Below are 27,553 nucleotides of genomic sequence, written 5' to 3' on the forward strand. Positions count from 1 at the left end.
TCATAACTGAAAATACTTTATTTGACATCAATAGTAAAGTAGGGACATTGGATTATACACCCATTGATATATAAATGATAAAAATGCAAAAGCAAAATCATCTACAGGAAACGCACAAGACCAGTACACAAGGAACATCCCAGGGAAAAAGCTGCATGCCAGGACCCTCCCTCATCCTAACAAGCAAACAGTAATCCCAAAGAAAGCGAGCACTAGCATTTCCTTTGCAGCCATTTGTTCTGGGTTTCAACCATTATGCACACAGTATCATTTTGAATGTTCCTACTGGTACGGCAGAGGAAAAACCACCACCAACCACAGGTCATGGCCAGAATTCACTTCTGTGCAACATGAGCGTTTGTAGAAAAGGCCCCAAAAATCCCAGGGAGAGAAATTTCATGGCCAGGTTGAGTCAAGGGCATTTTGTGAGTTCAACCAACATAGTTTACACAGGGACAAAGAGATCTGGAAATCACAGGTCAGCACCGAAGGGTGAAACAAGCGACGAAAGGCAGCTTCATCTTTCACATGGCTTGTGGCTTTAGCAGTGGAAGAGAAACTAAGCGGCAGCTTCTTGCACCGCTAACGTCTCCCTGCTGAAAATGTTTTTCATGTTTCCTGGTTTTCCAGTTTCCACTTCTACCCTCTTTCAAGGCACCTATGTAGAAACCTTTGATTGCAAGAGCCAGAAACAAGCATTCACACCACCTCCATGACATTCAATGATTTCGGCGTACAGCGAGATAATGAGTTGTTACACTAACGTTTTTCTAATCTTCAGAGAATCCTAAGGCAAGTTTTAAAAAACAAAAAACAAAAAAAACACCCCGAACACACAAACAAACAAAAAATTTAAAAAAAACCCAAACCAAACAACAAACCAATTACAACAGGTAGCCCCTTTGCATAGCCTGTTAGCAGACAGACACTGCTACAGCTGAAGGTCCCAATTCTTCAACTTATAAAAGGCTCAGCACAATAGCCAGGTGCTCTCTGCAAAGAGCTGGGATTTCAGTGGAGCCTCAATGGGTTTTGATGCTGATCTGCCACCTGTAGGAGTGGGGCCCTGCTTCTAAGGCACCTTTGAAAAATTATTGTACCCCTTAGCATCTAAGAGCTGGAGCTTCACCTGCCAAAAACGTGCAATATTTTTATGCAACAAGAAGCACAAGAGAGCAGCTCTTAGACACAAGGCTGCTTCCCTGTGCTTCGCTCGTGCTCCATGCAAGCCCAGCTTCACTGGCCCCCAACACGACTGGACCAGCATGTCTGGACAGCAACAACTTTTAAGTGAAGGAGGTGGAACACTTTTTGGAAGTGAGACTGAAAAGTCAGCTAGGTGTCTCCCTAGTAATTAACATCTCCATGCATAGTTAGAGCCACTGCTGGCCTAAGAAGAAACGCACTGTTGCCCGGCCCCTGCAGGATCCCACCCCTGCAGCGCAAGGGTTCAGCAAAACCTTCAGGTCTCAACAACAGAAAACAAAACAAAACAAAAAGAAACACAAAGCCAAACAAAAAAAACCCAAGCCCAAACCAACTAATCAACAAAAAAGCCCCCAAACCACCAAAACAAAACCCAAAACAAAAAACACACCCACAAAAAAAGAAAGGGAAGGGGGCGAGAAAAAAAAAAGAAAAGAGGCAGTGCTGAAGATGATCCCCAATAACAGGAGCAGTGTCCCTGATTTCAACAGCCTTCAGCACAGGCCAAGGAAGTGCAAATTGCTGTGGTCAGAGCTGGTGGCAAAGTACTCCCCAGAAGGAATTCAGTTCTTAGTTCTGGCTGAGAGCTTTAATCGCTTAAACCAGCTCTGAGGGTGTCAGCACTTGAGGTGTTCGTATGGTCACGGGAAGGAAAAGACGGGTGTCTGTACATACAGGTAGTGCCCTGGTGCACTGACAAAAAGTAGTACTCCAAAACGTGCATGTCCCTTAAAGCCCGAGAAAATCAGAAAGGAGTTTCCCGATAGAGGACATGTATTTTAACAGCCTTTAGGTGAAGACAAATAGATTAGGTGTCAGCCCTGCTGTGAATACCTCAGCACCGCAGGAGATTTCATGAACAAATATGCAGAGCAAATATAATACATGGCTTATATATAATGATGCACATAAAAAGCCTACCGGTCTGAAGATAAAGGATGCCTTGAATCATATTCTATTATGCTGCACCCTAGTTTAATCTGGTATTAAATATACTGATGATGATATACAAATTACTTTAAAAAGTTATTAAAAGGTTACAACAACAAAAGTAATATGTGAATTCAAGTTTTATGCATGACTTTGCAAGAAAAAAAATGTTCTTAGGAAGCTTCAGACAATGTTTAAATAGCATAGTAACTTTCTACCACTGTTAACAGGTGTCAGCACATTTTAAGGCCATAATTTAATTGTGCAATTAAATCAATTAATCTTTGTTTCCGAAAAAAAAACCAACAAAACAACAAAACACCTCACCTCCACTCCCCTACCTCCCCCCCCCAAAAAAAAAAAAAAAACAACCCAAAACAACAACAAAAAGACCCAAACAAAACAGGTTGGTGTTGTGCTGAGGCAAAAAGTCACTATTACATCCAGAAGTAAGGTTGTCTGAAGCCAGTGGTTTTTCTAGATGCCATCTGTGTAGCTCCCACCTCACACAGGGAGCACACTGGCAAATTCTGGCTAACTCCGGCTCAACTCACTCAAAGCCGCCTTTGAGACTAAAAATAATAATGACAGGCATTGAATCCAGACCTGATTGTTCAACACTTGCTCTGCACACAGAGAAGATGTCTATTTTGGTCACTATGAGGAAAAAAAGAAAATATATTGTCTCCATTAAAAAAAAAAACCAAAAAACTAATGCAAAGCGTAAACGTATACAATTCTAGCAGCATTTTACAGTCCTTCATAAAGTAAAACCAGGAATGAATTAAAAGGAATGTTTCATTCACCTCATTTAAAATATCAAAATAAAATGGGCAGTAATTGCTGATGCATCACAGTTGTAATCAGTAAAATCTAGGTCCAGCAATTAACTCAACATGGGGAGCACTGCAGCAAATAGATCAGATTCAACATTTTCTGGCAAATTAAATATTTACAACTCTTATGTACAGCTTCTGGACTTACAAAACAATGGAGAGCTAGAAAGTTGTGTAAAGTCAAGTTTGGAATGAAAAAAAAAAGCACTTGTCCAAACAATTTGAAGACGCTTTGGCATGCCAAAAGAGGCCCTTATTTTTTGTTCATTGCAACTGTTACAAAACCAGCAGATATAAAAGCATCAGTGAGGCCAAGTGTCCTGGGCAACATAGGCAAGGTCTCTCCTGAGTCTGTGATGTTAGCTCTTTGGCGAGCCAATATCCACTGTGATCTTTGTATACAGAGGGTACTTGTCAGTTCTTAACACTTTGTAGAATAATGTATTTAAGCCGTCAGAGCTCATTGTCTCCCTTGTGTGAGCAATTCGGTCAAACCTGCAGAATGGGGAAGGAAAAAAAAAAACAAAGAAAGAGGAAAGAAAAGTTTAAACAAGCAGAACTTCACACGTCATTTTTATAGCCTCTCAGGCAGCATCTCAGAGTTTTAAGAACATGTGTATTAGTACGGGTACTGTAAACTTCCAGACTGGCCAACCTGAGCAGCGGGCAAAGGCATCTCTACAGAGTCAAATTTTAGCCAGTAAAAAGCAGCCAGGCTTTTAAATCACACAGGTCCTTTTCCAGCTCTGCACTAGAGTACAGGCTTTACACACTAAAGACAAGCTGGAAAGAATTGCTCAGAGCTTAATTCGCTGCATTTAAGAAAAAAAAAAGCGTGAGAGGCATTGGTGCCATAAAAATCTGGGGCAAAGGGTCTGTAATAAGGAAATAAATAAACTGGCTGGAGGAAGGGGGCGAGTTACAGCTTAAGGAACAAAGGTCAGCAAGGGAGGAGATGGCCACAGGCTTCCTGCCATCAGGCTTTGTGCAGGGCAGAGGAAAGCCAAGCAGCCGGATCGGCGAGGGCAGGGGGCACCCCTGGAATCTGGTGCGGGGTGGAGGACACACCTTTCGGGGTTGGGTTCGTTCTTGCGGTCCCGGGAATGACGGATCATTCTGCACTTCCCAATGACAGCATCTGGACGCGATATCCCCATGCCTTTAAACACCAGCCTGTAAAAGACAAGTACATTACACACCCATGATAGGTGACGGATGTGGGGTGCTCTGCCATACCTTCCACAAATGACCATTGGTTTTTGCGGTTTTGCCCATCCCTCCCCTTTTTCTTTTAGGATGCAGCTAGTGCAACTGCAGGCTTGCTAACACTGAAAGGGGGGAAGGCCAGTCCCTTTCTGTGCAGGCACATCAGCATGAGAACAAGAGACATCCCCCTGCCAGCACCAAGGATCTGCTAATTCACCACACCCTCACCTGCACCGCCAGCTCCTCCAGTGCCTGCACCAACCTTGCCCCAGGCTGCAGACTGGAATTTGAATGGGAGGCATCTAGTTTGTAACCTATCTGGAAAGTAGCCAGAGGAGCATTTGTTTTTTTTGATGTGAAAACTACAGTGCTGGTAGAAACCAAAGTGAATGGTGGTTAAGCAGCATGGGGAGGGGGGTATGACACACAGTCAGAGCCACAAGGGTCCCAGCTGGGACTTGCCAGGCCAGGGACAGCCTGTCTTTGTTTGCATGCTCTCTGCAAGGCACCCGCACTTCATGGACACCAATGCTGAAAACGCATGTGGTTTCTTCCTTTCTGCATCTCTCTTTTCATTTCTACATAGCATCTTCTGTTCCTCAAAACCTGAGTTCCCCAAAAAGAGAAGTCTACCAACTTGTTCTTAATGTGCTGCCCCACTGGAAGGTTGCTCCTTGCTTGATTTATTGAACAGAACTAATGAACCTCAGGAGGGTACAAGCACTTTTACGAAGAACCTCCCTGAAGCCCAGAAGAGTTTGGAAAGCCCAGAGTAAAGACCACACACCGGTATTGCCATCGAGAAAAGTGAAGAGGGCTTCCCAAATCACAGTGACTGTCTTGGGGATGCACAGCCACGAAACAGCACAACCCCACATCCCCCTCACCCCAGTCTTTAGGGACGGGTGGTCCCTGCCTGCCCTGTGCAAACACCTTCCTCCTGTCTTGCAGTTCTGAGCCTTGCTCAGCTTCCTTTCAGGCAGGAACCGACAGCTCTTGGTGTTATTTAAAGCTGCTCGCAGCCTGACAAGCGAAGCTTCCCTGGGAACAAAGGGATGCACTGTGAGGCTGCAGACCTAGGCAAGCCCCGGGCTGCACAGGGCTAGGTGGGTCAAGGTCTTCTCCACCCCACTGGGAATCCCAAATCCCCTTCCTTCGGCCTGTGCTGGGAGGCCCAGAAGTGCACTGCTCCAACCCATGCCCTGGCCTGTGTGCTTGCAGGGCTGCATGGCAGCTGAACAATGTGTGTGAGGCGCAGGGGTGGGATTTTTCCAGCTGGACTCCCTCCCCAGCATACTTTGGGAGCTCCAAAATCGGGTGCCAGCACCCAGCAAGAACACACTTTTGCTGAGCCAGCAGGTTGCTCATGCACCACCACCATTCCCCACCCCATGGCTGGGACAAAAAGACACCCTGCACCCCCCAAACCAGGCAAGAGCAACAGGTCTGGGCTCGTCCCCACCCTGGAGGAACCCTGGGTGCGAAAGCAGGTATTTATTTACCTGTTATAAATGTCATCATCTTCACCACCCCAGCCCCAGTAATTGTTTGGGAACCCGTTGATCTTTCTGAACTGCTCTTTGCTCAAGGCAGACACACCTCCGAAATACTGGTTGTAAGGCAACCTGGAAGCAGGAAGAAAAGGCCATTAGAGGAGGAGCAGCCTGCCCACCTGAAAAGGGCTTACTGCTGCCCTTCACGCCAGCCCACGGTGAGTCAGCCCCGTGCCTCCCTGCAGCAGGGAGCAGCACGTGTCCTGGTGCCCTGGGCTCACACCAGGCAGACAGAGCTGGTAGGCTCCGTTCCAAATACAGCCAGGAAGTTATTTTACAACTCGCAGCAGCTGTAGACTTTCACTAAGTACAATGTCTTCAAAGGACAAACCAGTGAGATACACGTCACCTTGCCAAAGGACAGATGGGTGACATGCATGTCCTGGGAGAGGCAAGAGCTCAGCAAGGAGTCGGAGGTCCCACAGAGCCTCCTCTTCCTACAGCTCCACCACTCGCCTTGCACAAAACCAACCAGCTCTGGCTCAAAATGGGGAACAATTCACCAGGGTATTGGGGACAGATGACATTCAGACCCACAGCACCAGGAGAGAACCCAGGCAGGGACCACTGGGCTCTACCGCAGACCTTGTTTGTGCTTCAGCAAGCGTAAGAAACCCTGTGTCTGCATTTCTGCTCTAAGCCTCATCTAGCTGCAAGAAAAATGTGCAGCTGCTGCAGCGACGGCCCCGTGCCAGGCAGAGCTGAGGTCTGGAGCGGAGATGTGCAGGGGTCCTGCCAGCAACACCACTGCTCTATCTTCAGCACTACTGGCCACCATGGGGTCATGACTGATTTTAACTTTATAGATGAGCTTTAAAACTCCCCCTTGAGGTATTGGGATACAAAAAACAACCCCAAAACAAAACAAAAAACCCAAACATACACAAGAAAGGAAAAGCAAGACACATTTTTCTTTGCAGCAGCTTGCTGTACCCAAATGTATGCTGAAAGGCACTGCATTTTGTGTTGCTCTCAGATACCAAGGCAGATCCCTCAGTGGCCCGAAACAGAACAGCCAAAAATATTTCATTTTCTCTTAAAATAGCATCCAATGCAGTCTTTTTAAAGCTGCCCATAATTCTCACTGCATGAGAGTGTCTCACTTTTCAGACTGGTTGGAAACACTAGCTGTCTTCCAGCTTCCAGCCTGAAACACAAGAAGGGATAGGCAGGCATCTGCAAAACGATGGGCTCTTTAGTTTTTCCTCGCCCTACATTTTGCTTTGCAGAAGCTGTGAATTTTAATAAACTGCTCAGCACTGCTTCTCCTCCTTCCTCCCCTCCAGCCCATCCTCGCAGCCACCCGCTCCCTGCAGGGATGCACACGCCAAGACAGGCTTTTGCCAGAGACATTTTCCCATGCTTTCAGTACTGGGTGGGGATGTGTAATGCTTTGCCTGGCCTGCTAGGCTAACAGCAATATTAGGAACAAAATGCCCCTCCAAAAGGAAACTCACCGAAATCCAAATTTATCCATGGATACAGAGAGGTGCCGTGGCTGGCTGTAACATTTGTAGGTATTCCTGTCATCCATTGGGATGAGGTCTACGTCACTAAACACGAAGCAATCGTAGTCATACTCTTTCAAAGCCTCTGTGAATCCTATATTCAGCAGTTTAGCACGGTTAAATTCTTCTTCTCCATCCTAATTCAAAAGAAAAAAAAAGAAAAAAAAAGAGTTAAGTGACTTAAATTTAACAGCTGATGTCAGCAGTTTCTTACCTGTCACTGTACACCAGTGTCACTACACTGGTTGGCATGCCTGTGATGGACTGAGCTCGAGCCGGAGCACTCCCCCACAAAACAAGTCTGCAGCAAGGCCCCCCCAGAATGCCGCCCATGGGACAGTGGCATCTGAGCCAGCTGCAGAATGCAGGGGCAGCCGAAATGGCTGAGGAAAGGCTGGCCCCAGTTCAGCTCCTCTCCTGTGGTGGGAGGCTCCAAGAGGGCAGGTTTAATGCTGAGCGGTCCCCACGTCCCACCTCACACACAGGCATTTTGGGATTGGATTTTGTGACAAAGTTCACAGACTGCTAGGACAGGCAGCTGGGGCTTCCTGGAGCAGTGGAGACAAGCAAAGAGAGATGAGCTCCTCTGTAAGAATGGACCCTTGCTACAGAGAGAAACCTTGGTGATGCTTCAGCTTACAGCCAGGACAATGACCACAGACCAAAACCTTTCTGTGGCCAGGACTTCAGCACCATCTTCCTAAGCTCTGCCACAACAGGGCAGTGGAACTGCAGCGTGGCCTCTGCTCAGCAGCATGTGTAGAGTACACCTGATCAACTTGCATAGTGTGAGGTAGCACCAGGAGCCAAGGTTTGCCACCCTGCCGCTCGCTCCTGCTCCCGTGCCAAGCCCTGGCCAGCCAGGCACATGCGGTAGCAGGACGCTTCCCAGAAAAAGGCACTGCTGGTTCAGCACATGACAGTGACACAGCCTTGACTCCTGGATGGCAGGAGGGTGTGTGCTGCTTCCCATAAAGTCCACGGTTCACGCCGCCATCTGCCACGGTGCACGGTCCCTTCCTTGCTGCTGCTCTGCCAGCTGCAGCATGATGTGACCCACCATCCCACCCAGGGGCCTCACGGGGGCTGTCACGGTGATGGGAAGGACCTGAAAAGAGCTGACATGGCAGCAGGGCACGTTTGTCCCAGGGCAGGTGCAGTTAATGAAGGGACCTGCAGACAGCAGGGCAGGAAACTCTAAGCAACGAGGCGCCCAAAGAGAAATGTTTGGCTTCTCTCAGGCAGAGACGTTTCAAAAGCACACGTGGCTTTGAGCACAAGTATAGGCTTGCAAATTGCTTGAGAACTTTCAGAAAGAAACAACACACTCATAGCCACAAACCCAAGAATACCAGTGGTTTGAGTGTAAAGATTTCCACTCTAAGACCCAACTTTGCAGCAGCAGCTTCAAACCCAAACTCTGTGCAGGGGAACAGAGCAGGCAGAAGGGGACTCATAGGGCACCACTGAAGTGGTGAAGGAGGCTGAAGTTTTCTGCCAGCCTGTAAACCAAGACTGCTAAATCTTTTCTACCACATCCCACCTTGCCTCCTGCAAACCCTTGGAACAGTGTCAAGCCAAAGGACTCTCCCACTGTGCAAGGCATTCCCCCACCCTGCAGTACCCACAATCAGCATGGGATGAGAATCAAGGATGGCTAAAATACTGTGCCCAAGGAACAGAAGCTTAAAACATCACCTCCTCCCAAATGGCTTTGCCTGATTAATAAATAATCGTTTTGGAAACTGTTTAATCCTGACCAGTTAATGGACCTGCAGCTGGAAAGCCAACACAGGTTCTTGAAACAGCCACAAATATCTTTCAAATGAAGGTTTTAACATGCAAGTGTCAAACCAAGGTTTTCAAAAGCATTCATCACCTGCCTGGGGCACAAATGACTTCACAGGGAGGAGTGAGCTTTTGTGGAGGAGGATCTGAGCAAATTCTCAGCATCCTCACCTGAAACAAAAAGGTTCGCACTGTAACTAAGGTGGTGGGAAGATGATCACCATCATGCATAAGCAAGAGCAGTAAAAACTTGAGTGTAGAAAATTAAGGCAAGTCAAAGAAAAAGGCTGGGGAGACGGAGCGGCTGAGGCTGTGGGATCGGGGGGTTTTCTTCCCCTGCAAAGGGGGCTGCCCAGCCCCAGCGGCCGAGTGCTCCTCAGGTCCCTCAGCACCAAACCCAGGCCTGGCTCCGTAGTCCCAAGGGTGACTTCTCCCAGTGCTGGAGCAAAGTGCAATGTGCTCACACCACTAAGCACCTCCTGGCTCCAGCTTAGAAAGCCTGTTCTCATTTCACACCCTTTGGCTGCGCTTTTCATAATGAAATTTCAGGGCAAAGGTTACCTCACACCCATTTTGCTACCAGCAGAAGCTCAGCCATAATTAACCCACACCTTCAGGCAGCCTCTAACTCCTCTGGGTTAGGGACACTTAGGGATTAACAATGCTACCAGGAGCTGGGTTTTTAAACTTCTCGACGAAAAACGCCCAAAGCACGGGGCAGTAACCAGACCAAGAGCACCACCTCACCCATCGGACGCCGGCAGAGCGTGCACCAAGGCCCCACGCATGGAGAGGGACCAGACACACGGCAAACACTTCGCGTGGGCACAGCTGCCCTCCTCCCAAACGGTTACACAGCTTCACACTGGGGGTTCCAAAAGGCTTCAGGAGAAACAAAAATCACACACAAAAAAACCCAACGAACCCACCTCTCCAAGCCATTTTTTTAGTAATGTTACAGTGAGCCAGTAGCTCATGAAGCAAATCTTGCAATGCTGTTACCAGTTGTGACTCCTTTGAGGAGAGGAGGCTGGTTTTCTGTCCCAGGAGGTACACGGAGCTTCACAGCACGTACAGAAGCAAAAAAAGACTGACAAGAGGTTTTGCTTTTTGCAGAAAGCTCTGTTTCTTTACCTGAGGCAATGTGGAAGCACCGGCACACTTGCAGTATATGAGATTCATATCTCTCAAAACTCAGAAACGTGCTGCCAGCTTCCATCTCCGACTGATCCCCAAGTTTTTGAAAGAAAAAAAAAAGGCAGAGTTGGGAAATCTCCTTTCTGCGCTGCTGTCCCCCCCAGGTCAGCACAGGGCACAGTGCCACAGGCAATCCTCGAGAGAGCGGACAAAGCAGAACTGAAGAAACCTCCAGCCCTTGCCTCTGCTCGGCAGCTCCTCATCCCAAGGAGTCTCCCTGTAATTTGCCACAAGGAAATGGTTCTGTTCAGGCCTGCTTGGACAGAGAAGCATCATCCTGAAGGGCTAGGCAGTGCACAGGGGACTGCTCCTTTGACAACACAGCCAAGCACTAGATGCAGCCTCCGTGTCTTTCCTAGGCTTTCAACCAGAAAATGTCCAAGCACATTTTTGCTTTTTTTTTCTGAATTTTTTTTCCTTATGTGCTCTTGTCCTGAAACTTAATTCATGTCTAAATTCAGTGTTGGTGCCCAGCACCTCTTTCTGGTTCATGATTTTACTCCCTATGTCTCTCCCAGCACACCCAAGTCCATCCCCATTCTCTGGTCCATGAGAGACTGGCCGAAGGGGGAAAACCTGCTGCCTGGGTCCTGCAGGATCTAATGCTGATGCCTCCTCACACCTAGTGATGATCAGCCTGAGCAAAAGAACACCCAGGTGTTTCTGCTTTCCATCCCTTACCTTTGCTGAATTTGGTTTGTTTGGCCAGACCTACCCAATGATGCTACCTTTTTTTGCTGCCAGACAGATAAAATCGAGGTTTTTGGAACTGTCACTCAAGTTAAAGGGCTTGCAAACCAGCAAGAAGTCATCTGTCTCAATTTTTTCCTGCCTCCCACATCCACGTAGGAGGCAGCTCTCTGATTCCTCCTGCAGACAGCACAGCAGGGGACCCATGGCTGCATCATTCTCATATGGATTCTAAACTCACGAGGTCTCAGGGAGGTAATTGTGAGGATACATGTTTCTGGCTGGCAGGGAGAGAGTTATCACCTCCAACAGGACACTGCTAGCTAAGTCAGGGATGCCCCAAAACAGCCTGAACCACGCACACGATGTCCACATGAATGTCCACGCTCCGGTGGACTTGAGCAGGTAGAAAGATTTCCAGGGCCATAAAGAGACACGAGAAGACATTTTGCTTTTTCCCCAGAGGGTATTTTGAGGCATCAGCACCATTACATCAGGCAGCAGGAGAGAGTGGACACAGAGGAAACTCTCCTCTCCCACCACAATGAGGTTAAGCAGGAGCCATGGACAGTTCCCTCCTTTCCCACATACCTGAGGGTCCTGACACCCCCTGCAAAATAACATTAATAAGTGTGATGCCCCAACCACTCTGCACTCACACACACACTCTGGAAAATTGCTACCAAGGACATTGCAGGCAGCACCAGGGGCCAGTGGAAAACGCTTGAACAACTGCATAGTTTTCAGGGAATTTGCTAAGTCTACCCTTTCCCAATCTTCTGTCTGTCTCTATGAGCATTTGCACAGGCTGAAATGCAGCGAGAAAACTCATTTCTAGACCTAAGCACCCCAGTGGCAGCAGCTGAAGGTGCCGGAGAGCACACGGGTAATGGTGAGAGCAAGCAGGACTGAGGCAGATGCCACAAACCCACCACTGCCTCCTCATGTGATGAAGTCAAGCTTGCATGGCAACAAATGGGCACTTCAGAAAGTGTGCCCAGCCGCGTGTCCTCTTCTCAAATTTATTTGAAAGATACAACATGCATCGGAATTAGGTTTTGCCAGGGGTGGGGTGCGGAGGGTGAAGCATAATATATATTTTCCACTGGCTCCTGTTACACACTGGACATTTTGCAAACATCATCCCCCTGACTTCAGCCAGGTCCTACTCTGAGGTACTCAGGCACGCAAGAACAGCATGGTGGAGACACAATGGACCGGTGAGGGAAACACATTGCGCTGAAAGGAAGAAGTTTGACATTACCAGTGCAGCAGTAGCAGGGCTCAGCGCTCCTCTTTCTTTCTATGAGATGCAGAGCACAGAAGAGCACGTAGGCAGCGTGTAAGAACCAGATCACACAGTAATTCTCCTTGCTTCAGTGATTGCTTTGCTATAGACAGGATTAACAAGTAAAGGTAATATTTCCCCACTAGAAGGAAAAATAAAATAAAAAAAAAGGAGGGCAGATGCAAAGGGAAGGACAGACAAGAAAAAGAGAAAAGCAAATGTCAAGATAGCAGAGAAATAAGACTGTTTTCCTACTGTACTTCTGTTAGAATTAATACATTTTCTGCAACTCTCTCTACTCAGTGTTCGCAATCACTCTCAACAGATGCATCCAGTAGGTTTACTATTACTGTTCACTCTGCCTCATACAGACACAGCTTGTTAGAGGCACGCAGAAGGAGCATGTTTATTTTATAAATAGTCTTACTTGCTAACCTACCGCTGCCATGTGTTCAGGACATATGTACCCTTTGTACTGGATGTCACTCCAACTTTGCTCAAGGGATGTGTCTGGAAAAAACATTTGCTTCAATAATTTTTTTGAGGGTTAAGTTTAGAGCATACAGACAGCCTGACAACCCTAGCACTGAAGGACAGGACCAGAGAGGAGGAGCCAGCAACACAAAGTAATGCAAGCCAACATACACCATCGCAGTAGCAGCAGGAGCTCCAGCCAGGCTTTGGACACTGTCTGTGCAGCTCCACATGATGGGGTCCCTTACCTTCCTTACTCCTGAACACCACTGATGGCGAAATACCAACCACAGCTGCACCACCAGTTCTTTGCGATGGAGACAGCCGGTTGCCCACAATGGGTGCCCCTGGACTGCAGCGGGCAGCTCTCTCCAGTCCTTGGTAGAGACAGATGGTGAGCCACACCTGGCCAGGAAAGCAGCAGCCTCTATCACTGGATCACTGCTGGAAGCTGCATCACACCCTTGCTTCTGCGGCACGCTCAGAGAAGGGAGGCATGCAGCTCTGCCACCTGCACCTCGGTGACCGCTGGGGACTGCGGCTCAAGCAACTTTGAATCCTGTGTTCAGTTTTGGGCCCCTCACTACAAGAAAGACATTGAGGCGCTGGAGCGAGTTCAGAGGAGGGCAATGAAGCTGGTGAGGGGTCTGGAGCACAAGTCTGGTGAGGAGCGGCTGAGGGAACTGGGGCTGTTCAGCCTGGAGAAAAGGAGGCTGAGGGGAGACCTTATCACTGCCTACAACTACCTGAAAGGAGGTTGTAGCATGGAGGGTGTTGGTCTCTTCTCCCAAGTAGCAAGTGGTAGGACAAAAGGAAATGGCCTCAAGCTGCACCAGGGAGGTTCAGAATGGATATTTGGAAAAAATTTCTTCACTGGAACGGGCTGCCCAGGGAAGTGGTGGCGTCACCATCCCTGCAGGTGTTTAAAAGATATGTATATGAGGTTCTCAGGGACATGGTTTTGTGCCAGAGTTGGGTTATGGTTGGCCTCAACGATCTTCAGGGTCTCTTCCAACAAAAATTCTTCTGTGATTCTATGATTCTATCCTTGTGGCACCAGTGCAGCCTGAAGGACAAAGGGCTGGGGCTGGCCCCACATTGCTGCAATGCTGCAGCACCAGCTGCTCTTTGCATTACACAAGAAGGGACTCCTTACAGGGCTTAATTTTGGGGCACAGCGTGCCAGTCTGTATGGTGCATAAAAGCCTTGTGCCCTCAGCAACATGGCTGCCAGGCCACAAGCACAGTCAGCCAGAGCATCTTGGATGCTGTGCTTGGAGCTACCGCTAATTCCCTGCAAATCACTTTTGCCCGGATCTCTGGCACCATGGAAATGAGCAAAGTAAGAGAAATACAAGTAGCAGAGCATTTTTTTTTCTCTAGAAAAAGGTCTGCCTTTACTTTCAATTCTGTGAGGAAATGTATTGCTTGGGTGACCACTTTAAATATTCGTGATGTTTAATATGCCCAAACACATCAGCTGATCTGCAAATTTAAGGAGTTACATTTAAAGAAGCATGTTATTTCATCTCAGTCTTTACAGAGCTGAGAAAACAGGATATAAATACATATCCATGAGAGAAACTGCTCTGTGAGTTTGTCCAGCCGATGGTATCTGCTGGGGTTCTCAGAACTGCATCTGCTCTTTCATGCTGCAGCCCATGCAAATGCCTATATATTTTAAGCTTTTCCAAGTAAGAACAACACCTATTCATTTAACCGCCATTATGGTATTAATTAAGAGAGGCTGTTTGGAGTGAAACATGCCTTTTTTTTCTTTAATTTAAAGACAGGTCTAAGGCCATAAGATAGCAAGAAAAAAGAAAAAAAAAAAAAAACACAAAACAAAAAATCCACCTTGTTTCTTTTCTGTTCTGTTCACCTGAAGACAATCACTCACCTGCTCCACTGCCACACCTTTGCATTCTCCATCCTGACACTTTGTGCATTTTTACTAACATGAACAGAAGTTGCTTGAGTAAGTAAGTGTGAAATCCTACAGCTTTATGGCATGCCCAGTGCTAGATTAGGCATTAATGCCACCTTGTCACTTCAGAGATCTCTGTATACAATTCCTGCGGCACTTGGGGAAAAAGGAACATTTGGAAAGAGAAATTAGGTTGGGTTGTGCTGTTAGGGATTTTTTCCCTCCACACCATGTGGTTTCTTTAAGCAGAAGCTCTTTAGAGTGAATCGCGCCTAACTGAAGGAGGAGATTCCAGATTTCCCATCAAAATAATTGAAGCAAAATTGCCCTATGTCTTTAGCATCTTACCTGATTGATAACATATACTCCATAATCTAGTTGCTGCCTTTGGAGAATTGGGTGTAGGTAATAAAGCCAGTACTTCAGGTGCTCCTCTCGGTTCCTGAATGGTATGATTATTGCTACTTTCTGAACTGCTATACAGTCCTTCGGAGCAAAACGACCTCCTGCTTTGACCTCTGGGTTTATTCTCGCCACTTCTTCCAGGTTCACAGGCCGGGAAAACTCCACATGTAGTGCACCAACTGGAAGAGAGGCACAGCACAAGGCGAGTTAGCACACATAATCTTTTATCTGAGCAGACATCCTTTACACCCTTGGATATTTTTGTTTTGCTTTTTAAAAACAGAGGTTTGAATCCAAGCAAAATCCCAGCAGTGCACAGAGGTGTGGAAGGTTGGACCAGCCGTACCCAAAGAAGGGCACAAAACCATTCAGAGCAAACTCGCAAACGCTGTGGCCTCTTGCTATCAGACCCCAAACAAGTCACTGATGCCAAACGAGTCTTGAAAATCCTCCTATTCGGGTGGCAAACCAACAGCTGTGCTCCCACTGGCCACAAAACCAGCCTAGAGAAGAGTGTTGCCCTCTGCGTCCTTACCCACCTCGCGCAGCGTGAGAGTCAAGCACTTCAAAAATAGTCCTGCTCTCCTCTCGATTTATTTACTTATGCCAAGGTTAGCCAGATGCTAAGTGAATAAAACCCCCTTTCTTGCTTTTTTTCTTAGATACTTTCAGTGTTCTGTAGGCATACCCATTATTTATTAAAAGTCCCGCATTAGAACGGCTAAAAAAATATATTCAGATTTGCATGCATGTTGGCAATTCCTGCGCACAGTTTCAATAGCGGTAGGTTTTGAAACCGCCAAAATAATCTGTGCCAAAACTGCTGTGTAAAACTGAGAAGCCCCCCTGGCACCACAGAGAGGATGGCAGCTCCTGAGAAGCTCAAGGCTGAGCACAGGGAGAGAGGGCAGCAACAGCCCCGGCCTGATACAGCACTGATATGGCTGAGGAGACCTACTTTGCAAGATTTCAGCTCACATGTCTGCAGGAGAGCTCTTTGCTTGCCAGGGGCAATCTGCTCTGACACGCTGGCTCCAAAGCGGTCCCTCCCATACAGCTGTACGTGGGTCTGGGGCTAAATACACATCGCGGACCACAGCCCTTTTGTGGATGTCCCCCCTCTTAACATCCAGGCTGTCCTTTCTGCAGCATTTGCTTCCAGCTGTTCCAGCCCCGATGAACAGGCTTGCAGCAAAAACCGAACAAGTGAGGTAGCTGCTAGCAGGCAGACCGCTCTTGCTGCCATGTCCTGCTCCCAGCAATGGTGAGCTGATAAACTGGGTTTTGCATGCATGCTCAGCTCCCAGTAAAACATCTGCAGCGGGTAGATGCATGAGCAGAAGGTCTTTACCATAAACACTAGGCTGGGGATCACTCCTTAAAGATTTGGCTGCTGTGCCCTCTCTTTCTCCTCCACCTGGATGTGAATGCGTGTGTGCATGCACGCACTCGCATCTGTGTCTTGGAGCCACTGTCTCCTCTTCGCATTTGTTGAAGAGACCTCCACGTCCCTCTGAGGGCACAGACAGTGCACACATGCCAGCAGTGCGAACACTGTGCTTATGGAGCCCCTTGAAAAGAGGGCATAGTGATTTTTAGAGCTCTAAAAAGTGGCCCTCACAATCAACCTTGTGCATACCCAACACATGGCTACTAAAAAAAGCAGAAATCATGCTCTAGGCTCACAGCTTGTTCCCTGGTTGTTTATCTAGAAAAAGCTACTGGAACAGTCTCCCCAGGGAGGTGTCACGGCCCCAAGTCTGAGAGTGTTCAAGAAGAGACTGCACAACGCCCTCAGACACACGGTGTCAACTACGGGGTTGTCCTATTCAGAGACAGGAGTTGGACTCGATGGTCCTTGTGGGTCCCTTCCAACTCAGGACATTCTATGATTTTATGCCTTCAGTTGTGCTGGTCTAAAAACGTGTGCTCACTCAGGCTGGAGACGGCAAGAAGGAGATGGGCCAAACAGGCAGAGGTGCTCAGTGCACCCGCAGAGGCAGCGAAGAAGCTTTGCCGCCTGATTCACTGCCTGCACAGCAGAGGCAAGACCTTGCAGAAACCAGCACCATGGACAGGATGCAAAGGGATCTCCCATTCTCTGCATTTTGCAAAGGTTAACTAGGCAAGTTTGCATGTTTCTCTCTCACACAGGGAAAAGCAGCCATTTCTCAGGGCCCAGGCACTGTTGGGATCACTCTGCCCACGCTCTCAGCACTCACACAGTTCCCAGCTGCATCCCCAATCTGCCTGCGGGGTTGTTACACGGCACGATGCCTGCCTTGTGGCTGCATGGCTGGGAATGAAGCCCTTCTGGTCAAAAGCAGCATGCAGGGAGAGCTGGAAGGGTGCTCTGCAGCGGGAGGAAGAGGCAAGAATGGGAGGAACTGAGGCAGGAAGGAACACGCAGCAGCAGCACAACCAGGACCAGGGCTCAGCAGTGGCAGGATTGGGGGCCAGGCACAACCACCCCCACATTGGGACAAGCCGGGTGCAGGTGCCAGAGCAACAAGGCCAGTGGGGGCAGGAGGGGCAGACAGTGCATAGTTTCCTCCGAATTCAGTTGTTGCTTCATCCCCCACCCTGGTGGAGAGCACTCTCCCAGAACAACGTCTGGCCTCAACCCACGCCTGCACACCCCTGCCCACCCCTCTGCCCCACGGCATCACCTCCGTTAGGAGACCAGCACTAAGGATGATGCCACACTTCTGTGCATTTAAAACAGCAAAAGGCATTGTGGTGGGCACGGGTCACCTAACCAGTCATGGCCAGCAAACAGGATTACGCTGGGCATCTTTGCCCATGGAGGTTAACTACCCTGCCTTGCCCGCACCCTGCAGCCAGCAGCAGGACCAACCTGCCGGATGCTGCAGGAAGCAGCGGGCGGAAACAGCGCATCCCGGCCAGCCCCGCCGCTTCCAGGCGCCAGCCGGCTGCGTCCCTGAGCGAGACCTTTCCTGACGGGCTCCCAGTCACCGCGCTCCCAGCTCCCAGCTGCCGCCCGCTCAGCTGCCGGGTGCTGCTCCAGGGAAACAGCTATGAGCCCCGTCAGCCCAGGGGATGCTTTCTGGTTTAGCAAACAAAGGATCTTTTAATGTCTCACACTCACTGGCACGGAGTAAGGGGCGAGGAAACTAAAGTTTGTTATTTAGGTGAATTTACAGGTGAAATCTCCCACTGGTGGCTTGTGAGCGGGAGCTGGGCAAGGAAAGCCACAAGTGTCCGGACACCGCAAGTAAGGCTTTTTGCAGCTTGGTACCCACAAGCCCCCCAGACCAAACGTGGACCTCTCATCCCACCAGCACTTGCTCGCTTACTTTCAGGAGGCTGGAATATCAGCACGGAAAAGATGGGAGAGAAGAAGACATTCATGATAAAAAAACAGCTGTGGAAGTCAAAGATTTAACAGTTTCAGAGTCTTGAAGGAAACTGGTGAGAAGTTAATCAAATCAGTTTTAAAGGCAGCACACCTTGTAAATGCTGCCCCGAGGGATGCAGCCAACACGCAGGTCAGTGAGCAGACCCCAGTCACTGGCACTGCACATACAGCAAGGCAGCTGCTTCTGAGGCAGGCTTGATGCAAGTCACCTAATTCATACACTCGCTGGAGTCAGTAAGAATATGAAAATGCAAAAAACCTGAATAGGCTGTTTTCAACTATGGAACAGCTAAAAGAAACTAGACTTTGTAAAGCCATGTGGCTGACAAAAAGCAACAGCAACATACTACCTGCTGCAAATCAATGTTTTCAGTTCACTTCCCAAGCAGGACAAAACAAGCCAAATCTGCAAACAGGCTTTCCAATCAGCGACCAGAGTCACAGTTCCAGTTGCGAATTTTAAATCATTTCGTCTGAAATGTGACTACCTGGATAACCAGCAGCCCCAAGGCTGTTGTCTCCCCAGGATGCTGACTCAGGACATGATCTGCCAATGCCAAGAAGTTTGCTGCAAGTGTTGCCCCATCAGCCAAAACTGTATCCCTCTATGTGTTCTCTAGGTAAACTTTCCAGCCTGATTGATTTAATCTCAACCTTTTCTATTTCTGCCTAAGGTGACTGCCTGACATAGGAGCCACTGTATATCGAGCCCCTGCTAAGAACAGACAGGCATGACAGAGCTATGTGGAGTCACAACTCCAGTCACACACAGTGCCTGGGATTGGTAGGCAGACAGGTTTTGGAGTCAGAGCTACAAAATTCCAACAGAGCAGCTTCATGAGCCTCAAACATACATTTTTAGCAAAAGAAAACCTTTAAAAAGTGAATAAGCAACTGCCAGTAGCTTGCAGAAGACACAAAAGCACAGCATCATATCCAAACACTTTAGAGACTGTGAAAGGAGGTTTTAGGTGGCAGTGGTAGGGTAAGAGAGAGACAGGCACACAAAAAAGCCAACCCCCTCCCGCCCCCCATCTCTGACACTCAGAAGCATTTCTGCTGAGCGGGACGGTGTGGAGGAAAGGCGTTGTGAAGGCACGGGTGCCGGTCGCGGTGCACACAAACAGGAAGCAGCTTCCCACACAAAGCATAAGGTGAGGCTTGAAAAACCCAGAGCCAGCACAGCTCTCAGACCTCAGGAACCTGGCCCACAGCCCCAGTCATCTTCTTGTCCCCGACGTCCGAATGGTCAAGCTTGCCACAACAGCTAAACCTCTTTGGCTCATCCTGCTGACCCAAATGAGAGGACCCTCACACAAAAAGTCCAGAACCCTCTCAGCCTGATGCCATAATAAATCTAGAGGCTGCCCCAGCCTCCCTGGACCACAGATACTAGAAGTGTTGGGAAAACTCATGTGGCAATGCCCCGCAGAGCCAGAATTGTTCACTTGCATCCCCAGCAGGGCTGCGAATGGGATGGTGACCTGCTCTATCCAAGCAGGTGGTGACAGGTGACACCACATGGGGCAGCAGCCACAAAGGGCAGCCTGGGGCGGGGCTCAGATTGGGACCAGGGGGAGAACCCCTTCCACAGGAGGGCGGTGCAGCCCCAGCAGCAGGAGATGGGAAGGAGGGCAGCGGGGCTCAGGGCCAGGTTTGCAGAGGTGATCCAGCAGACTGAATCGCCCTCCCAAACACTTCACTGGGACAAACGGCAAAATTCACCTGTTTGCTTTAAGCCAGGAGCAAATATCAGACATTTAATTTAGTGAGAATGAAAGCAAAAGCGTGTGGCATGGAGGTCGGAAAAAATCTCTCCCCAAATAGAGCAGAAAAGAACATTTCCACTACCCTGGCCGAGAGCCGGGTGCTGCTCTCTGGCTGCTGAGCCACGTGCACATCCGCACTGCCATGCTCAGATGAACCTCATACGAAAGGAAAGCTGGAAAAGAGAAGCAGAACTTGCAGAAAGAGAAAACAAAAACAAAAAAACCCACTCAACCACCCTCTCTTTGCAGGGGCCCAGCAGAAAAGGGAAGGGCCCATCGGCCACACCAAGTCTACCCTGACTGCAAAAAAACAAAACCAGCCCCACCCTAGAAAATGCAGGGGCAAGTCCCTGCACCCCGGGCTGTGGATCAGGGGTCTCTCCAGCCCCCAGACCCACGTGACAGCTCCAGGGCAGGCAGGTAGCTGCATCCCACGGCTCAGCAAAGAACGAGTTTCCTATTAAAATCAGCTCAACTTCAGAGCTGCGCCAGCGCCCACGCAGGCAGCACCAGCCCAGCTGGAACTGGGCCTCAGCCCTGTGGTGGGGGGACAGCCCTAGTGCCCCTCACCTAAACGCATCCCCTGAGCAGCCTCCTGGCCTGGCCTGCAACCCACTAGCCAAAATAACCATGGGGACATCTCTGTCTCCTATTAAGTGGCTGGCGGCTGCTGCCCTTTGCTGCCTGCAGCTCTCACTCCCTCTTGAATGTTTAAAACAACAACAAAAAGCCATCCTTGGGTATGGCCAGAAATATCCCAGTGAGAAAAAAAAAAAAGCGCCTTTCCATTCCCAAGGACTGGGATACATTTTCTTTGGCTGGTCTACACTTGGAAAGTTGCATCCCCTCACAGATGTCAGCTATGCCAACGCAAGGCTTGAGCGTGCTACACCAGCACATCCCTGGTCTTGGGCAGGCTCATGCAGCGTCTGGCATCTGCATCTGTGGACCCCAAAGGGAAACAGGCTGAAAAAAATCAGGATGCATCACACACTGGCAACGCTGAGCCTGCAGGATGACAGGTTTGCATGATTAACTGAGTGACTACAGACATAAAAAAATGTCTTAATCCAACCCCAAACACTGCCTGTTCTAATACAAGGTCTCAGACTAGCACATGGTGTCTTAAAAAAAAAATAAAAAAGATCGTCACTTCCACAAGAAGGTACTTTTGGGAGAGAAGCAAAGTCCTCATCGGTGGCTCAAATCCAGCACACGCTCACTGAAGCGGCTTTGAACCATCTGCCTTTGAGCCAGGCAATCTGCACGCGATTAGCCCTGCTCGCTGCCGCCACAAAATTAAATTCCAAGCCCTCAAACAGCAAACTCAAAACAAACAAACAGAGAGGCCCGGATCAGAGAAAAAGCTGAGCTGCCCCCCACCAGGAACCCCCACCCCGCCGCAGGATGGGATGGGCAGACAGGAGCTCTCCCCGGCTGAGTGGCATCTCAGGGACAGGGCTTTGCCAGGGGCAGCCCCAAATTGCAAGGCAGCCCCCAGCCCCCCCACCCCATCCCATATGGCCGGTGGCGGCTGCACCTGGATCCCAGCGCTGCCCCAGGGCTGGGGTGTACTCTCTCAGTAGCAGTGGGTGCCATGTGGGGCAGAGGTGCCTCTGTCTGGCCAAAAGTCAGCCAGGGCTTGTGCACCCCCAAAAGCAGGGGGTGCTACGAGTGGCAGGGAGTGTGGGAGGTGAGGACAGGAGCCGGGCATTGTGTGCCTGGGAAAACGGCTGCTGAAGCCTCGCTGCCCCTGAGCACCCAGATTTGCAGAAACCCACCCCACGAAGTCTTCACAGGGCCGTTGCCAGCTTCAGTAAGACATGGCTGCAGGTAAGTGCCCTCAACACGAGTCCAGTGACACCCTGGCCTGGGGATCAGTGGTAGGGGAGGTGACACAAGCAGCCCTCTTTCAGACAAACATCTGCAGGGGCCTGGGGACTGCCCCGAGCTCCTGCAGCTCAGCTGCAGCCAGCAGGCAGCTGGAAAGTCTGTTTGCCATGACCCAGCATTGACAGCGGCCACGGCCACCTCTTGCCCATCCGGAGGACTGAATCTACGCCTTGCTTACCAAGCACCTCTCCTCGCAGGCAGGAGCTCTAGGCAGTGATTTGCACAAAGGAAAACACTGTCCTGGTGGGGATGGGCCGATCAGGAAGACTTTTTCCAGCCCAGAGAGACAGGGGCAAGCTGGACACTGACACTACTTTGTCCACATCCCAGAAAAACCCCAGGTCCTCAGCCCCACCACTGCAGCACTGCTGTGGACTGGACGACTCTATCCCCAAAACCTCTATAATCAAAACCCCTCCTGCCCCATGGAGAAGGGTGCACAGGACAGAGGGAAGGGAGCTGTAGCTGCAGGATACTGGCTGGAGAGGACGGTCCACAAGCGAGAAGATGAGCTGAGTGGTGAAGCCCAGCAGCCTGGTGCCTTGGGCTTGTTGATGAGGCCACCAGACCCAGAGCACCTCCCGGCTGAGGACCACGCACACTGCCTTTTGGGGTGGGAGGGGGACCTCAAGGCAGTGACAGTGTTCTCCATCTGCTGAGTGAAGTCAGAGTAAGGAGCTCCACACCAGAGGAGGAATGTTGAGAGCTTAACTGAATTCTGCATCCAAGTGCAGTTCGGGAAGCTGCAAGCGTCCGCCTCTTTCCAAACACAAACTTGGCCCAGTTTCCAAAGAAATTAGCTGTTGCTTCAGATCAACGCTGGCAGAGAAACAAGTACATTATAAAACACTAGAAGCACGAGACGGAAAACTCTCCTTTTGTCCCCAGCACATCCCATCTGTTGTGCCGTGTTCCCAAAACAGCTGCTTTACAGGAAGGCGCAGTACCTTTCCGAGTTAGACTGCAAACCCAATTAATAGTCCTTGACCTTCATTTTGACCAGATAAGAGGATGCTAAGGATGCTCTCACCACAAAGGCTGCTCCCTGCCCGCCGAGACAGCCTGCGCTTCCGAGGTACGACGTGGTCCCGACCACACGGGTAGCGGCAGGGCTGTCGGCAGCGTTGCCAGAATCGCGCGTCCACTCCCTGCCAAACATCTTAAACATATGCTTTGGAGAAGTTTAACAGTTTCTCAAACTCTCTTTTGAGGCCAAGGAAGCTTAACTTTTTGAGCAAACTGGTCCACGTGTTAGCTCCCCCTCCCCCAGCCCTCTCCATGCTCTTCTCTTTGAGTTTCTGTTTTACTTTTTTGAAAGAAGGCAGCGGAGGGACACAGCACAATTCAGATTGCAGACATGAGCAAAGTAATGTCTGTAGCACCCGGCCTGGGAGGCACCAGAGATAGAGGCTGTATTGGAAAGTTTAAAAAAAAAAAAAGCGGAAGATAAAAAAACTTCTGTAATACAGGCAGTAAACATCACCACTGCTTTGACAAGCAACCTCTGTCTCCTCCAGACAAACCTCAAAGCATCAGAACATTCTCATCACATATCTTCAGTATCTACAGTTCAGAGCGACTGCTTGCAACTGACTACACAGGCATGAGAAGTGGTGCATCAGAGAGAAAGCCCTACCACAGGTCCTTCCCCTGCAACTGACCGACAGATGCTCATCCACAGGCTGCCCAAAGGAGCTACTTTCTCTCAATCCCCAGGGTTTTTTTAGGGTTTGGGGTTGTCAGTTTTCTAAACTTAAATCCAAGGGTGAAAAGCTATTGAAACGGACACCTGACTGGAACATATTTAGCATACTTGGGTCATCTTTGCCATGAGATGCTCACAGGCCTGCGGGTAACGATACATCTCTTCAGTCTGCCATCCCTTAGCAGCCACACCTGGCATCTAAATGGGGATCAAAAATGGGCAAGGAGACAGCTGTATTCTAAAATAACCTCCATAAACAACACGTGCACTTGATCAGGCAGGACTTGAAAATGACATCCCTGAAATACAGATAAGCCTGTCCGTGAGATTCTGCTTTGCAGACTTCTGGCACCCAAAGATAAGCGCTGCTTTAAGACAAGCTCTTTTGGAGAGGAATCTCCCCAGCAAAGAATGTGCCCTCTTCTGCACTCCTTCCTAAAAACAGCAGGCACATAACTACTCCACCACCAAAACACAAAGACCTCATGGAAAACATAGAAAAAAAAGCACTATACTGTTTTGAAAGCACTTAGGCCAACATATATACTACTTCTGTAGAGCAGCTTTTAACTGTTTGGGGTTTTTTTAACAATACTGTTCTACAGCTCTTAAAGAATATAACAGTTTGGGGAATGGACAGATGCAGGATAGATTTGTTTTTACTTGCTTTTGGGCTTCTAGGAGGCTGAAATTTCACTGCAGTAAGAACAGGCACTGCTTCTCAGTACCCCATTTAAGATACTCATTGGCACATAGCTCTCAACTGGAGCATAAATCCAAAATCCTTATACTAGCTTGTATTAGAGAATTTCATAGCTGTTAAGGACTTTTAATTCAAAGTTGAATTATGGTATTATTTCCCCAGCACCGATTTATGCTTTTAAATTATAAATAAGGGCAAGTGAACCACAGAAGTATTTTAAATTTGCCTGCTTCTTGTAGAGATTAAACCTCTTTCAGGTAATCCATTTGCTGCAGATCCAGACAGCAGGGATTGTAAATGACTCTCTCTAAACAGCGCCCCAAAGAAACCTCTGGGCCTCTGAGACAAGTACCTGGCTATGTGACCATTCAAAAAGCCCAAGCAGCTCAGTCACACATATCCTGCATGATTCATCACATGTTTCCCCACAGCGCGGGCAGGACGGGAGCAGAAAATTAAAAGAAAAAAAAAAAAAAAAGAGAGGTGCATTTCAAGAAATTTAGGTTTACGCTAAGGGAATAGGGCAGTCGGGCAGCTGGAGCTGCCTGTTCTCATCTGAAGCCCTTCTCCGTGGCTTTGGGAAGGTGGGAATCTCAGGAAGGTGATTGCTGGTGCCTGCTTGTTATGTTCAAACTGATAGGAGCTTTGTGCACAAAAAGAAGAGGGTTCTTTTAACTGTGGGTGAGTGAATTAGGTGTTAGAAATGCCTGCAGTGTACACCTCTCCATCCCCCACTCTGGCCTTAGAGATACATGAGATGTTGATCAGGGCAGACTCAGCTCTGACCAGCATCTGAGGCACAACACGATTGTTTTACAAATGCTGCTTGCTACCTAAACCTGAAAAAAAAAAAAGGCAGAAAAAAATAAATACCCATCAGGTTTCTCACCTACATGCTGGCTACAAACCTGGAAGCCGTGACAGTGCCAGCCTGCATGTGAGTGCACCACCATACAAGTACTGAAGGTAACACAGCTAGAAACCGTTTGCCTGCTGTGCTGTAAAGAGCTACGCTCTGCACGGCCCTGTAGCTGTCTGAACATAGGTAACCACTTCCAATAGCCTGTGGTGGATTCTGCAAATTGCACTGAAGATGTTACAAAGGCAGCATAAAATATTTTAACTGATCCTTCAGCATCTAACTGTGATAACACTTTGAATCTTGGGGACACTAAGAGCATTTCTCTAAATTCCAGGCATTTCAAAAGCACATGACTCACTCCTGAGAGGATCAGGGTAAGTGGAGACCATCTAAAGCAAAGCAATATTCATAAAGGGCTCCCACATCCAGTCCATGAGGACAGGCATGCACAGCCACTTTCAACTTAAAGTGATCTAGGGGAAAAAAAAAGTGAAAGATATGAATAAAAATCAACAACAAAAAAAAACCCATAGCACAGTTCCTCTTAGTGACCTCAAAACCACCTTCCTAAAATAACAAACCGGTCATTTGTTATTCAGATGCATTGATCCATAAACAGCTGACCAGTGAACACCAAGGGAAACTACGAATTTCTGTGTCGGTTTTGTAAATTGAAAACCACAGGTAGCTTCTCGGAAGTCTCCTCCTCCACTGTGATCTCTGGTAATAAAGGTGTATGGACTAAAGTGGCATGCTGATAGAGACAGAAATCATTCCAAGGCTCCACGCCCTGAATAGCTTGTGGCCAGGTCACTATCCACTGGGATGCTGGCTGGTCACAGTGGTGACTCTACGTACACCACACGAGGGTCTGTTCAAGGAGCAGCAGCTACAAACAGCAAGGTGGATGAGAGCCTTGTAAGGGGAGGAAAAAAGCTGAAATTCACCTCGCCCCCACCTCTCCCTTGTGACAAAGCTGGTGGATCAGAACAGCTACAGGTGATCAGTGTAAAAACTAGACCACTAGCAGGCTGCAAACCCACAAAGAGCCTGACAGCCCTCCAGTCCTGGCAAAGGCCTGTGGGGTGCACAGCTCCAGTGCAGATAAAACACACTCCAGGCTGCCACGTATCAGGCAGGATACAGCATCACAGGACCAAATACGTGGGAAGTGCCGTTGGGATGCATAACAACTGTATTCATGACCCTGCCTCACAGCGCTTTGTAAATCTATGCCACTCATCGAGCAGGTCCGCGCACACACAAGACTGCGAAAGCCTGGACAGCCCGCCGGATCCTTCCTGTGAGATTGCGCAAGGGGAGTATTTTGGGTAGAGTTGCCAGAGGAAATTACCCAACCTCCCCGACAACCAGAAAGAAACCCAGCCGGACGGGCAGGGAGCGCTCCCCAAAAGCGCCGGGGGTCCGCTCGCTGCCGCCTTCCTTGCGAGAGCATCCGCGCCTCGCTCCCCGCAAACACCGGCTCCCCGGGGATTCTCCCACAATCCCCCTCCGCCGGGCGCTGCGAGGCTGCGGCGGCGACACGCGTGGGCAGCCGCGCCGCTGTCACACCCACACCCGCCCCGCGGGGAAAGACACCCACGAGGGACACCGGGAGCCGACGCGAGGCTCCGGGACGCGGCGGCCGCCCGTGATGCCCGCGCCCCGCCGTGGCCCTCGCGGGGCGGGCGACAGGAGGGGAGGAAGCGGAGCCCCTCTACCCGCCCCAGCCCCAGCGGGGCGGCACTCACCGAGCAGCGGGGACGGCTCGGGGCAGAGGCCCGACGGCCGGGTGGCGGGAGACAACGAGACGTTGGAGGGCGGCGCGCGGCGCGGCGGGGGCTCGGGTTTGCCCATCCGCCCCAAGGCGTTGCCCGCCAGGTAGTAGAGCAGCGTGGCCGAGAGGTGGAGGGCGCAGAAAGCGACGAGGAAGCGGCAGGCCCGCTGCAGCGAGGTACCGGGCAGCGACGTCTCCTTCATGCCGCTGCGCTGGCGGGGAGCGCCGCCCGCCCCGCGCCGCGCCGCCGACGGGGGACGGGGACGGGGCGGGGGCGGCGGTGGCTCCGCCCGCCGGGGGGCGGTGTCGCGCCCGCGCCCCGCCCGCAGCCTCCCGTCGCCCGCCCGCGGCGGAACCCTCCCCGCCATCATCCCCTGGCATCCCGCCCGGCATCTCCCCCCGGCATCCCGCCGCCTCCGCCCGCGGCTCCGCGGGTCTGGCTCCTGGGAGCGCACCC

The 27,553-nt window shown here is 49.8% G+C and overlaps 1 protein-coding gene across 1 annotated transcript; it reads right to left on the minus strand.

The window, feature by feature from the left end:
* Positions 1–27,364, minus strand: B4GALT1 (beta-1,4-galactosyltransferase 1). The gene is made up of 6 exons (XM_082074503.1): positions 27,071–27,364; positions 14,952–15,187; positions 7,189–7,376; positions 5,681–5,803; positions 4,041–4,145; positions 1–3,467 (listed from the first exon to the last, which is right to left on the minus strand). Exons 1-6 carry the CDS (start codon positions 27,297–27,299, stop codon positions 3,332–3,334), a joined length of 1,017 nt encoding a protein of 338 aa, XP_081930629.1. The 5' UTR covers positions 27,300–27,364; the 3' UTR covers positions 1–3,331.
* Between the last annotated feature and the right edge of the window lie 189 nt (positions 27,365–27,553).

The sequence above is a fragment of the Streptopelia decaocto genome (assembly GCF_964273445.1).
Source record: "Streptopelia decaocto genome assembly, chromosome: Z".
Lineage (NCBI taxonomy): Eukaryota > Metazoa > Chordata > Aves > Columbiformes > Columbidae > Streptopelia > Streptopelia decaocto.